The sequence below is a fragment of the Oncorhynchus tshawytscha genome, linkage group LG16 (assembly GCF_018296145.1).
Source record: "Oncorhynchus tshawytscha isolate Ot180627B linkage group LG16, Otsh_v2.0, whole genome shotgun sequence".
Classification (NCBI taxonomy): domain Eukaryota; kingdom Metazoa; phylum Chordata; class Actinopteri; order Salmoniformes; family Salmonidae; genus Oncorhynchus; species Oncorhynchus tshawytscha.
In genome coordinates this window covers 41,974,842-41,988,536 of record NC_056444.1, presented here as the reverse complement: position 1 = coordinate 41,988,536, position 13,695 = coordinate 41,974,842, and the positions used below count along the sequence as shown (strand labels likewise).

At 41.4% G+C, this 13,695-nt stretch overlaps 2 protein-coding genes across 7 annotated transcripts in view; one reads left to right on the top strand and one right to left on the bottom strand.

The window, feature by feature from the left end:
• The window catches only part of LOC112215685 (transcriptional repressor NF-X1), a 28,471-nt gene extending 17,454 nt beyond the window's left edge, over positions 1–11,017 (bottom strand). The window contains exons 1-6 of one of the 2 annotated variants that reach the window (XR_002948248.2): positions 10,764–11,017; positions 9,019–10,026; positions 8,499–8,660; positions 7,997–8,074; positions 1,175–1,280; positions 985–1,056 (exon numbers count right to left, since the gene is read on the bottom strand). Coding sequence is in view for 1 of the 2 variants with exons in the window: in XM_024374930.2 (XP_024230698.1) it covers positions 985–1,056; positions 1,175–1,280; positions 7,997–8,074; positions 8,499–8,660; positions 9,019–10,026; positions 10,764–10,785 (1,448 nt within the window). In the remaining variant the exon portion in view is untranslated. The remainder of the gene's footprint in view (positions 1–984; positions 1,057–1,174; positions 1,281–7,996; positions 8,075–8,498; positions 8,661–9,018; positions 10,027–10,763) is intronic. The other variant, XM_024374930.2, reaches the window with a different exon arrangement.
• Positions 11,018–12,176: 1,159 nt separating this feature from the next.
• LOC112215684 (arf-GAP with SH3 domain, ANK repeat and PH domain-containing protein 1) overlaps positions 12,177–13,695 on the top strand; it is a 73,991-nt gene continuing 72,472 nt past the window's right edge. For 4 of the 5 annotated variants that reach the window (XM_042299168.1, XM_024374926.2, XM_042299167.1 and 1 more), the window contains exons 1-2: positions 12,178–12,397; positions 12,742–12,836. In XM_042299168.1, coding sequence (XP_042155102.1) covers positions 12,760–12,836 — 77 coding nt within the window. In that variant the 5' untranslated portion in view covers positions 12,178–12,397; positions 12,742–12,759. Of the gene's footprint in view, positions 12,398–12,741; positions 12,837–13,695 lie in introns of all 5 variants that reach the window. The other variant, XM_024374928.2, reaches the window with a different exon arrangement.

Below are 13,695 nucleotides of genomic sequence, written 5' to 3'. Positions count from 1 at the left end.
ACGGTTTGCAACTGCACATGGGAACAAAGATCGTAATTTTTGGAGAAATGTCCTCTGGTCTGATGAAACAAAAATGGCCATAAAGACCATCGTTATGTTTGAAGGAAAAAGGGGGATGCTTGCAAGTCGATGAACACCATCCCAATCGTGAAGCACGTGGGTGGCAGCATCATGTTGTGGGGGTGCTTTGCTGCAGGAGGGACTGGTGCACTTCACAAAATAGATGGCATCATGAGGGAGTAAAATTCTGTGGATATATTGAAGCAACATCTCAAGACATCAGTCAGGAAGTTAAAGCTTGGTCGCAAATGGGTCTTCCAAATGGACAATGACCCCAAGCATACTTCCAAAGTTGTGGAAAATGGCTTAAGGACAACAAAGTCTAGGTATTGGAGTGGCCTTCACAAAGCCCTGACCTCAATCCTATAGAACATTTGTGGGCAGAACTGAAAAAGCATGTGCGAGCAAGGAGGCCTACAAACCTGACTCAGTTACACCAGCTCTGCCAGGAGGAAGGGGCCAAAACTCACCCAACATATTGTGGGGAGGTTGTGGAAGGCAGTCTGAAGCATTTGACCCAAGTTAAACAATTTAAAGGCAACGCTACCAAATACTAATTGAGTTTTTGTAAAATTCTGACCCACTGGGAATATGATGAAAGAAATAAAAGCTTAAATAAATCACTCTATTATTCTGACATTTCACATTCTTAAAACAAAGTGACTGACATAAATAAGACAGGGAATTTTTTACATGGATTAAATGTGAGGAATTGTGAAAAACTGTTTAAATGTATTTGGCTAAGGTGTATGTAAATTTCCGACTTCAAATGTATGTAAATAAACAGTGGGTAAGTTATTACAATGTAGACATTTGTCCAAGTCCCAAAAGGTACCCTATTCCCTATATAGTGCACTACTTTTGACCAAATCCCTATGGGCCCATTTTGGGACGCAAACATGAGGTCAGGAGGATATACAGTACCTGGTTCTTCCACAGATGCAGGCTTTGGTGACAAAGGCAGGACACTGTGGACAAGGTCCGGGGTGACACAAGCTACAGAGAGAACCACAGAGGCGACACAATCAAGACAACCACTTCATGTTGTTGAACCACAGATTGTTATGTGGTGTTGGGATGAGGTTCATTATGTATGGGTTGGGTTGTGTCTCACATGTTACAGGGGTGCTTGCAGTCTGCTCCGCTCCTCTTCTTCCCACACATATCTCCACAGCTGTGTGGGATCTCGCTACGCTGGAACTCCGGGTTGGTCACTTTGCCTGTCAATCACACCAGAATAAGGAAACACAGTACAGAGAAAGAACTCTGGACAAGGAAATGTATTTCTACTACGTGTTTATTTTATCAGTTCAGTGTCATTGAGATGATTATTCGTTTTGTACCATGGCATTGTTGAATACTCTTGATTGTCTTGAAGGGCAATCTAGAGCAGTGGTTCTCAACTGGTTTTGCCTTGGGACCCAAATTGAACCACGTTGTCTCAGTCATGAACCAATATTCGCATTGCGAAAAATAATCAATATACAATCTGGAAAACTATTTTTTAATGCTGTATTGAAACTAAATGTAGCAATTATAAAACAAGGGACCAACATGCCCACCTCTAATTGTCAATAAATACATTTTGCCCATACTCTTGATGAAGAATGTTAACTCACTGGTATGAGACCAGTAAATCAACCAAAATAGCACTACTAATAGCTCTATTGAAAATTGATTTTTTTTCTGGGATTAAATTATATTTAAAAAATGTAAGTTCATGATCTTTTCTACACACTTTCTACCTGGTTTAAATTGTTTAAGTTCAGACCTGAGTATTTGTTCATACATTTGTTTATATTTATTATTACTTTTACTCAGACACCTGTGACCCATTCAAAAACTCACTTGGGTCGCAACCCACAAGTTCAGAATCGCTGTTCTAGAGCGTGCATTATTTCCTTGTAATGCATGGTAGAATTCAATGGCTATGAAGTGCATTCTTACATGTTCTATGTTTGAGCAGCTTTTGAAAGCAAAAGTTGAATTGAAAACTTTCATTGTTGAATTCGATTTTTATAATATCAAGCTAGGATTGATGGTTTGGTTAGCTAAATTAGCAAGTCTGTTTGTTTACCAAGGCAACTATTATCGTAGCTATCTAGTACACTTGCAAGCTACTTCAGTGGATGTTGAACACATTTCTAATATGTTAAATCATAGCCTGGGATAACATGTAAACGGTCTCTGGAAAATAATGCAGCGCCATGGAAGGTGGAACTCCACGCATTAGCCATTGTATTATACCGTGCATCGTAGGGAATTACACAACGGGTGGATCTAATCCTGAATGCTAATTGGTTAAAGACCTCATTCCAGCCAGTGTCTATTCCACAAATTACCACCGGCAAAATCGTTAAAATTACTATTTAATCTGTTCCATCTGACTGCGCAATCCACGGTCTCATCAGCCCAACCAGGCAATTTATATACTTGATCCCCACTATAGAAATGTATGTAGACATTCTTACATTTCTTTTAGACTAACATTTAGTTTTCAACAGCGGAGATTTGTCGAAACCTTGCGATCGGTCTCTACGACATTTGAATCATTGTTTCAACTTTCAAATTCAATCCCCAACTGTTCCATAGTAATGAACGCATCAGGAGTTGGGATGAAACAAGCAGACAGCATTTCTCAGCCAGTCAAAATCATGAATCAGCTGGCATCATTTATGGATATATACAAAGAAATGTCCATTGAAAAAAGGTAAAACAAAGTGCATCCAGTTTGCAGTCTTTCCAGCTTCAGTTTGAAGTGATTGTGTTAGCTGTGTTGTTGGCTAGCTCCTTTGAACAACAGTGTCCTGACGGGAGAGCAAAATTGCACCTCATAAGCTGATTGTTATGGATGTATCAAAATAAATGTCTCTGGAAAACAGCGTGAGCAAATGCAGCTACTTTGCTGTTATTCTGGCTGCACTTTTTGACATGACTAAGTTAGCTACAGTTGGCTGGCTAGCAAGGAAGCAAGGGATAAGAACATTGCCAGTCAGTATGGCAATGGAACATTTAGAACAAACGTTACAGAACAAAAAGTCTGCACGACTGTGTTACGTCTCTAGCAACCCGAACTGATAGAACGAACAACCAGTTGGCTTGGGTTGCAACTAGGGCTGTGGAGGTCACAAAATTGTCAGCCGGTGAATGTCAAGCAAATAACTGGTCGGTCTCACGGTAATTTACCATTAACATAAACACATTTAGTATCCCCTGGCACGCCACACATTTTAAAAAGTAATAAATCCATGTAATATAGCCTAGGTCCTGATGTGCCAAACGGCTGTGGGAAACACTTTTATTTAGCAGATAAGATTTGTTTACAATTCCGTGGCATTATTTTATAGTATGAAGAATACAATTGAACAAATCAAAATAAAATGTACATTTTCTCCAAAGGATTTGAGGGAGTGCGCACATGCATCTATTCTGTGTTGAGATGTTAACAAAGAAATAGGTACTCCCATATGCTTAATTTAGAGTTATTAACTGTAGTTGTTCTACAAACGTACAAAAGTTGTTCTACTAAGCTCTGCTTTGTTTTTTGCTCAGGCTGTACACACTCCAATTGTCCCTCATTCACAATTTGACAGGCACTTGATAATGCCTTGAATTTCCCGGCGGCATACCCTTTGTGGCCGTAATCGGGGACACAACTGGGCGCTGACGAAAACAAGATGAGTAGGCCTAACAAACAGCAAAAGCACTAGCCTATGTCAATCTTATCCCCCATAGTACAAAATTATTATTATATTCTGTGCCAGAAATAAATATTCCAAACAGTCTGGGACAGTTGATGATGCGATAGATCCCAAATTAATACAACCACTAGCATGGAAGAAAACGTTTTTAGGCAATGAGGCTGACGCAACGGATCAGAATGTTTAGCTTAACATGTTGATAGCCTAATAGTGTATTTCTTCACATTATAAGCGCCGTAATGCGCACATGGTAGTAGGGTATAAGCGCAAATGTTCCATTAGCGGAAAACACCATTACCAAAAGTGACCGCAAATGCGATTATGCATGTAATGCTTTTATTATAAAGGTGAATGTTTATGGTGAAAATTACCATCCCCAAACTTGAAACTCATGCGCTGATTATACAGTTGCCAAAAAAAGTATGTGAACCCTTTGGAATTTCTGCATAAATTTGTCATAGATGAAGATCAGATCAAATTTTAAGTCACAACAATAGACAGTGTGCTTCAACTAATAACAATTATTGTACTTTTGTTGTATATATTGAATACACAATTTAAAACATTCACAGTGTAGGTTGGGAAAAGTATGTGAAGCCCTAGGCTAATGAGTTCTCCAAAAGCTAAATGGAGTCAAGAGTCAGCTAACCTGGAGTCCAATCAATGAGACGAGATTGGAGATTTTTGGTTAGAGCTTCCATGCCTAATTTTTATTTTATTTTTTAAAAACACTAAATTTGAGTTTGCAATTCACAAGAAGCATTGCCTGATGTCTTTTGTTCGAGGCATGGTTCACATCACAGAAGACCTAAGATGAATAATTGTTGTCTTGCATAAAGCTGGACAGGGTTACAAAAGTATCTCTAAAAGCCTTGATGTTCATCAGTCCATGGTAAGACAAATGGTCTATACATGGAAAGTTCACCACTGTTGCTACTCTCCCTAGGAGTGGCTGCAAGAGCACAGAGCAGAATGCTCAAAGAGGTTAAGAAGAATCCTAGAGTATCAGATAAAGACTTAGACATCTCTGGAACATGCCAACATCTCTGTTGACGAGTCTACAATATGTAAAACACTGAACGAGAATCTTGTTCATGGTAGGACACCAAGGATGAAGCCACTGCTGTCCCCCAAAAAACATTACTGCACATCTGAAGTTCACAAAAGAGCACCTGGCTGTTCCACAGTGCTACTGGCAAAATACTCTGTGGACAGATGAAACTAAAGTACAGTTGTTTGGAAGGAACACACAAAACTATGTGATTGTTGTGATACAAACCTTATTAAAACATATAGGGCTATGGGCTAGGCAACACGAGGCATCCGAAAAGTTGATTTAATAATGTGACATTTGTTTCGATTTAGAATGGACCACTATCATACACCTGTATTGAAACGGGGGCAGCAGGAAAAAACATGTAATCTATGCACTTACGGTTAAAGTCAGAAGTTTACATACAGTTAGGTTGGAGTCATTAAAACTCGTTTTTCAACCACTCCACAAATTTCTTGTCAACTAACTATAGTTTTGGCAAGTCGGGTAGGACATCTACTTTGTGCATGACAAGTATTTTTTCCAACAATTGTTTACAGACAGATTATTTTACTGTATCACAATTCCAGTGGGTCAGAAGTTTACATACACTAAATTCACAGTGCCTTTAAACTGCTTGGGGAAGAAAAAAAATGTCATGGCTTGAGAAGCTTCTGATAGGCTAATTGACATAATTTGAGTCAATTGGAGGTGTACCTGTAGATTTATTTCAAGGCCTACCTTTCAAACTCAGTGCCTCAGGGACATCATGGGAAAATCAAAAGAAATCAGCCAAGACCTCAGAAAAAAAAATGGAGACCTCCACAAGTCTGGTTCATCATTGGGAGCAATTTCCAAACACCTGAACGTACCACGTTCATCTGTACAAACATTAGTACGCAAGTATAAACACCATGGGACCATGCAGCCGTCTTACCGCTCAGGAAGGAGATGCGTTCTGTCTCCTACAGATGAACGTACTTTGGTATGAAAAGTGCAAATCAATCCCAGAACCGCAAAGGACCTTGTGAAGATGCTGGAGGAAACAGGTACAAAAGTACCTATATCGACATAACCTGAAAGGCCGCTCAGCAAGGAAGAAGCCACTGCTCTAAAAACGCCATAAAAAAAAGCCAGATTACAGTTTGCAACTGCACATGGGGACAAAGAAATTACTTTTTGGAGAAATGTCTGATGAAACAAAAATAGAACTGTTTGAATATAATGACCATCGTTATGTTTGGAGGAAAAAGAGGGAGGCTTGCAAGCCGAAGAACACCATCCCAAACGTGAAGCACGGGGGCGGCAGAAACATGCTGTAGGGGTGCTTTACTGCAGGAGGGACTGGTGCACTTCACAAAATAGATGGCATCATGAAAAGGAAAATTATGTGGATATATTGAAGCAACATCAAGACATCAGTCAGGAAGTTAAAGCTTGGTCGCAAATAGGTCTTCCAAATGGACAATGACCCCAAGCATACTCCCAAAGTAGTGGCAAAATGGCTTAAGGACAACAAAGTCAAGGTATTGGAGTGGCCATCACAAAGCCCTGACCTCAATCCTATAGAAAATGTGTGGGCAGAACTGAAAAAGCGTGTGAAAGCAAGGAGGCCTACAAACCTGACTCAGTTACACCAGCTCTGTCAGGAGGAATAGGCCAAAAGTCACCCAACTTATTGTGGGAAGCCTGTGGAAGGCTACCTGAAAAGTTTGACCCAAGTTTAACAATTTAAAGGCAACGCTACCAAATACTAATTGAGTGCATGTAAACTTCTGACCCACTGGGAATGAGATGAAAGAAATAAAAGCTGAAATAAAATAATTCTCTACTATTATTCTGACATTTCACATTCTTAAAATAAAAAGTAGTGATCCTAACTGACCTAAGACAAGGAATTTTTACTACGATTAAATGTCAGGAATTGTGACAAACTGAGTTTAAATGTATTTGGCTAAGGTGTATGTAAACTTCTGACTTCAACTGTAAATAGCAAACGGAGGATGCTTTGGTGGCAGGTAGCCTAGTGGTTAGAGCGTTGGGCCAGTAACAAAAAGGTTGTTTGATCGAATCCCCGAGCTGACAAGGTAAAAATCTGTTGTTCTGCCTCAGAGCAAGGCTGTTAACCCACTGTTCCCCTGGCGCAGAAGACATGGATGTCGATTAAAGCAGCCCCCCGCACCTCTGATTCAGGGGGGTTGGGTTAAATACGGAAAACATTTCAGTTGAAGGCAGTCAGTTGCACAACTGACTAGGTATCCCCCTTTCCCCCATGGTATATTTTCATGCCAGCCAGGTAGCCTAAAGTTGAGAAATAAATATAGTAAGACTAGCCTATAGAAAGCTGATGGGATCCTCTTTTTATTAGCGCCCATCACTCTTGTTTTCTCCCTATAGAAATGTTGCGCAACATGAGATCATGGGCTCTCGAAGTGTTTGATTAGAATTTTGGTTTCCTTTGCATTGATGTCAGATTGATTAGAGTGGACAATACAGTGCTGAGCACCAGGCAGTTAGCATGCTTTGTAGGCTACCAATGACCATCAGCAGCATTTAAATTTTTTTTTACCTTTATTTAACTAGGCAAGTCAGTTAAGAACCAATTCTTATTTTCAATAATGATGGCCTAGGAACAGTGGGTTAACTGATTTCTACCTTGTCAGCTCGGGGGTTTGAACTTGCAACCCTGCCGCCCCAGGATTAGAGCTACCCAGCATAAGAGCTTGGAGAAGCCTAACTACTGTGACTAAGCGGTCACGTGGAGGCAGTCATACGGTCATCACAACAGCCCTAGTTGCAACCCTAGGTTTGTGTTGGGACTATAGCTTGTGAAAGGATGGAAAAAGTATGAATAATATATCAAAATAACGTTTTTAATGAAAATATGTCAATCATTATTTAAATATGTTCGTAACCCGTTGTATAAAAGTGATAACGCCCTCAAAGCCAGATTTTGGAGGATATATTAGCACGGTTTGCCGGGCCTCGACAATCTCAGGCCTTATCACTTAAATCACTTAAATAATGCATGCTCTAGAATGCCCTTCAAGCCAATGCGAAGCGAGTCATTCACTATTTTCCATAGAACGCATAACCCCTTGTTGATTATCCCTTACATAATGCGCAAAAAGCATCTCAACGAGCGAGGAAGACTAGGGATGCACTACTGTCTGGGAATAATGGCTATTAGCTAATCACTTACCACAGAAGCACTTGTAGGTGTTTGGGGGTTGGAAGACAACATTCTGACAAGCTGGACACCTCCACCCATCATTTGTTTCTGCAAATTAGAACAAAAGCTTGAATATCACATCTAGCATCCTTCACAGATCTCTTTAAGAATGATGGTTGTCCACAAAATGTGCACTACATCTTAAATAAAGTTACATCTTATAAAGTTACAATATATTGTGACATTGTTAGTACAGAAGTAACAGCGCACATTAGCTGCAATTAAGATAATAGAAGGCCACTGCAATTAGGATAAGGTCACTGGGGCCGCATTTTTGCTACAGTGGATATTGTAGCCTCATCTGTCGTGCAGAATTTGCACTCCTATATTGTCTGGGTGGAGCAGCAATGTGCTATCTATGGAGGACTATTGTGTTAAAAGTCATGAATAGATGCACAGCTGAATGAGTGACTGCTGGGCAGTGCTTAATTGCACACGTGTCTGCCTGTTGGTCTGTCTGTGTTCGGCCTACCGTCTGCCTGTGAGGCTGGGGAGCGGGCCCACTTCTTGATGCAGTTGAGATGGAAGACATGGAAGCAGCTGAGACAGCTCCAGACAGGTGCCATCACCCTGATCACCTCACAGCACACCATGCACTCATACTTCTCCTCGGACAGCTGCTCAATCAGGCAACCTGGACAGAGATGGAGAGAGTCACCAGAGACTCCAAAATATAACCAGCACCAGTCCAGGAGGGTCAGAGCCAGAGTGGACCATAACTGGAGTGGTCTTAATAATGATGGTTCAATCCCAAATGGCATCCTATTCCCTATATAGTGCACTGCTTTTGATCATGGCTCATTGGGCTTTGGTCAAAAGTAGGGCACTATGTAGAGAAAAGGGTGCCATTTGGAACATACATTCAACATGATAACTACTCTCAGAGCAAACTCATTCACAAATGACCGATCGAATAAAAAATGTTTTCAGATATTCTTTAGCTTAGTGTTTTCATTGGTTGTTTTTTTTCTTCTGTGAAACTGCCCTCTCACCTGTCTGTGTCTCCTTGCTCTTGTTGGGCATGTTGTTCCCCCTCTTCTGCCCAGGCCTGTAGTCATATTTGGGTGTTCTCCTCTGGCCTCTGTCCTGCAGGGGGGTGCATTTCCCCTGACCCCTCCAGTTGGGCTCTTCTTCAGTGCTGGGGCCCAGTTTGTCATGATGGGCAGGGAGGATGTCTCTGCCGCTGGCTCCCCTTTCAGGCTCCTTCCTCTCCTGGGGATATTCTTTGATCGGCCCCTGGCTTCGCTTTGGCTCTTGGAATTTCTTTCGAGGGTCAACATGGGGGTTCCTGTCCTCGATCCTACCGCCTTTACGGTTTCTGGTTCCAATTTCTAATGATCGGGTTTCTTCTCTGGGCTCAACTGGATCCCAGCCTCCTCCCCCTCCTCCTGTAGCATGGTTTTCCTGGTTCTCCTGCTTGTCCAGAGAGTGAGGAGGTCCTTTAGATCTCCTCTCTCCTCTCCGTGGCTCCTGGCTGAACCGCCGGGGCTTTTTAGGCCGGGTGTCCTGGTGGTCTTCGTGGGCAGGCCCCACCTCTCCCCCCCGGCCCCCAGGGTCTCGACGCCAGCTAGGCCCGTCAATGGGGGGTCCCCTCTCCATGTGGAGTGTTCCAGGCCTGTAGCCTCCACCAACCAGTCCATGGTGGCCCCCAGGTAAGCCAAGGGGCCCAGTGCCAATTTCAACGCCAGGCCTATTCCACCTCGGATTCCGGCCCCTTGAGCCCCGGCCACCTCCCCCACAACTTCCATTACCCCCTCTTCCTCGACCCCGCTGTACATCCTCTCTGTGGTGGGGAGGAGGATGGAAGTTTACTAGGACATTGTCATGAGATGATTTGACCCCATGGTGAAAATGGTCTTGCTGCTGCTGCGGCAGTGGGACATAATTATTAGGACTACTCCAGGTACGGTTGTGGTCCACTCTGGCTCGACCCCTCCTGGACTGGTGTTGGTTTTGTTTCTGTCGTGATGAAGGCCCATCTGGATTCAAATCCAGAGAGTCTATATATGAAAAGACATAACCTACGTGTTACTGAGTGGCTTAACATGAGTAGCAACCACGGTGGTAATAAACTTAACAGGCTGCAAGTACATCCTTGACACGAGACTCCAAAGACAAGGCGTTTATGTTGACATCTTCGTTCGCCTCCTCTTTGGAGTCGTGTCAAGGATCTGAGTATGACAGATCACCTCTTCTGGACTTTGATACTAGAGCACGTCATCTAGTTAGTTAGACTTTGTCAACCATCATCACATAAGTAGGCAACAACGTTCACTATTTGTTAGAGGTTCTCAGACAAGGTTCTTAGACAAGCAGGGGCATAGCCATTGCTAAAAGTCCGCATGAGTCCACCAGTACCTAGCCTAGGCTGTGTAACTAACTAGCTAGCCAGCCAGCCAGCCAGCTTCTCAAGCTAAAGTTAAATGAACACGCGTCTAACAGTGTGGCCACACTGACAAACAAAGACTAGCGAAGTGAGTCACTGAGTGAGAGAATTTGTCTCAGTCCGCTAGCTTGCTAACGTTAACTAGTTAACGTAACGTTAAGCTAATGCAGAGTGCAATTTCACAACTGCGCTCAACACAAACCCTGTCATTTGACTTTGATATGATTTAGCTAAATAGCATGCCAGCTAACTAAAGGGTTAACGTTAGCTTTTCTCTTTAAAACTAAAAGGAGCAAGCTAACTAGCCATCAAACCAAGTTAGCTGCTAGCTAGCCTAACGTTACTTCTTACCTGTGACTGAGCACTCAGCCATTCAACCCCAGCTGATGCAAGTTAGTTGGCAGTGGCTCACGTTCTTCTCCCACGCGAAGGTTTTTACTGTTGTTGGGGGATTAAATGCCACTGTTTGCATTTATTTTTCCCACAATGAAACATAATAAAACGTCTTCTCTTCTTACATAATTGATATCTCTTGTCTTGTGGTTGGCACGAGCCCCGACGATTCTTCCAGATTCTGCAAAGGGGTTTGAAGTTATGTCACCCAACTTTATTGAGACTCACAGGCAGGACTGGACATCCATCTGCTTGGAATAACCAGCAGGGGGACCCTAGGTCATCATGCACCATGATCTACAGTGTCACCAGTTACCATTGGGTGATACTTTTTCCTGGAGAGAATAGAATGGAATGGAATTAAATAGAACTGATCTGAATAGAATAGAACTGAATGGAATAAAAAAAGAATAGAACTGAATAGAATAATATATTGTCCCGCATGGAGAAAATTCTTCCCACAGTCTTGTGCAGACAAATGATCCCACCCTTAGGTCTACACACCCATCACATACATAGTGTCTCAGTGAGAAAGCCAGCCAGACAGACAGACAGGCGCAATAGACTGGTACCTAAGGACAGTCTCTCTTAGCAGTAGTGTAATTGGATCAAGGTCGTCAGAGGCTTCTATAAAGGATTTGTGGACTTGGGTCACTAGGCTGTTGATTTAAAAAATATTTCAGAGACAATGCAACTCTACAAATGGTTAACTCTCTCTGAGATGATACACAAGGCTATAACAGTTCTGCATAATGAGCTAGGTCAAACGCAGAGTCTATGCTTTTATTTCAGTCAAGACTTTTTCAGATAATGAGATCTCATCATTGTTTTTATATAGATGAGGTGTCTTAGGGTTGAGTCACTCAGTCGGTTGTGTGAAGATGTCTGTTCAGACAGTCACCACAGTGAAAAACAGGAAAATTACTGGACACATAACAACCACGTGTATAGGCTTTTTCTGACAGGGAAAAAAATATAGTTTTGTAATGAGAGGTGCCAACTGGGAGCCCCAGTCTGAGGGTAAATGGAGGACAGAAGAGGAAAGACTCCAAATGTTTTTGTTGAACAATATGAAGAATATAGTGTCCTCAAACCCTTTTGTCTTTTTTTTCAACAATAAACTTGAAGCTATTGTAAAATTGAACATTGACTTCAACAAATAACTGTATGTGGTTATCTATGACAAATAGCCTAACTTTCCTCCAGCTGTAGTTCAAATCAGCTCCAGGGGGTAAGGAAACTTATTGGCTTCTTCTGTTTACCAGATCCCACATTTCCTGTTTGACTGCCTTCTGTATTTCCTTAGTTCCTGTGCTATGAGCTCTTAGATCCTGTTCATTGTAAGTGGCTATTTTCCTGCTCACATGGTGGGTTTGGTTTCTCCCTTCCTGCCCCGCGCTGTGACTGATCTTGACGAGATCCTTTGCGGGAGGACATCACTCTCTCCTTCTCTCAACTCTTTACTCTGTTGAATGAATATTAAAAATGAGGCTGAAATGATGCGCGCAGCAAGCAGGCCTATTCTACTTTGCGTCAATCAAGTGGACATTCCCTCTCTGTTCAGATTCCAAATTGGACGTGCATCGATTTCGGTAAGTTGAGGCGTGGCAGTGTATATTATTTTTCTTTCGAATATGAGCGCTCTTGAAAGGGTTAGAGATTACATTTTTTTCATACAAATGTTTTATAACTTGTATGTTACCTACCCAATGAACCTATTAAAAGCTATTTATTAATCTATGCAAAACAATGCTTTCTCATCAGTATACATTCCAGGGTGGTACAATTATTTATGAATAGACTAGCTGCCTATGATAGGCATATTATTATAAAAAGTTGTGTTGTCTTCATTCATTTTCCTCAGGCTATACCACACTATCTGATGTCTAGAGAGTAACAGAACTCTGCTCATGTGATTCTTATTTATTTGATTTAGGTCATAAGGTGACAGTCAATGAGTCAAGTCATGAGATCCTCCTCTTCCCGTCTGTCAAGTTTCTCTTCTAAAGATTCTTTATGGAATCCGAGTAGGTAAGACCCTCTCAATTCTGTTGGTACAAGCATTCATGTGAAACAGTGTGTCACATCATAATATTCAGAGACTATTCTCTTGATACTTTGTATCAAAAAGCATTTAGTCAAAAACATTTGTGGGTATTTCTCTAGTTTCGTAGCCTGTGTAAATTGACCAGGAGCCTAGCCTATTTGATTAAACACTTCTATTCACTGACAAAGGTTTTTGTCAATGTTGGAGCGCCAAAATGAGAACATTCCAATTATTCCATACAGCAGGGTTGCATGCACTTAATTTTATCACCTGAAGGACACACACTTGTAGCACCAGGTAATAAAATCCCTATTATGGGCAATGGAAGTTACCATCAATGTGAATGGATATGTTTTCAGATCTAGTACAGTAACACATTTAAGAGATCTGATAAATATAATACCAATTGTCCAATAAGTAAGCTACAATGTACACCATTGAGGTTTTTTAGTCAGAAAAAGTATGTTTTAATGCATTACTTTAGGCTCCAATTAATATAAAATATTGTACATGTTAATAAATAAGCTAATTGTATTTAAATAAAGAACACAGTAGTACAGTCAATTCGTATTTCTAAATCTATATATGTAATTGGTAAATATCAGTTGCTATAGGCTATTCTGATCATAAATAATAATGTCTAGGCTAATGCTCCGGATGCTTGGAATTTTATATCTTGCCTACATTTTCCTTTTCACATCGCATATTATTCGATGACTTCAGTAGAGCCCCATTAAACGATTGCATAGGTCGGAAATGAAATAGCAGTGGAGTTTTTACTGCGGACTGTCTCTGGGTATTATGTCGGAGATCATGGACATGCGCAGAGTTCTTCCTTGTTTG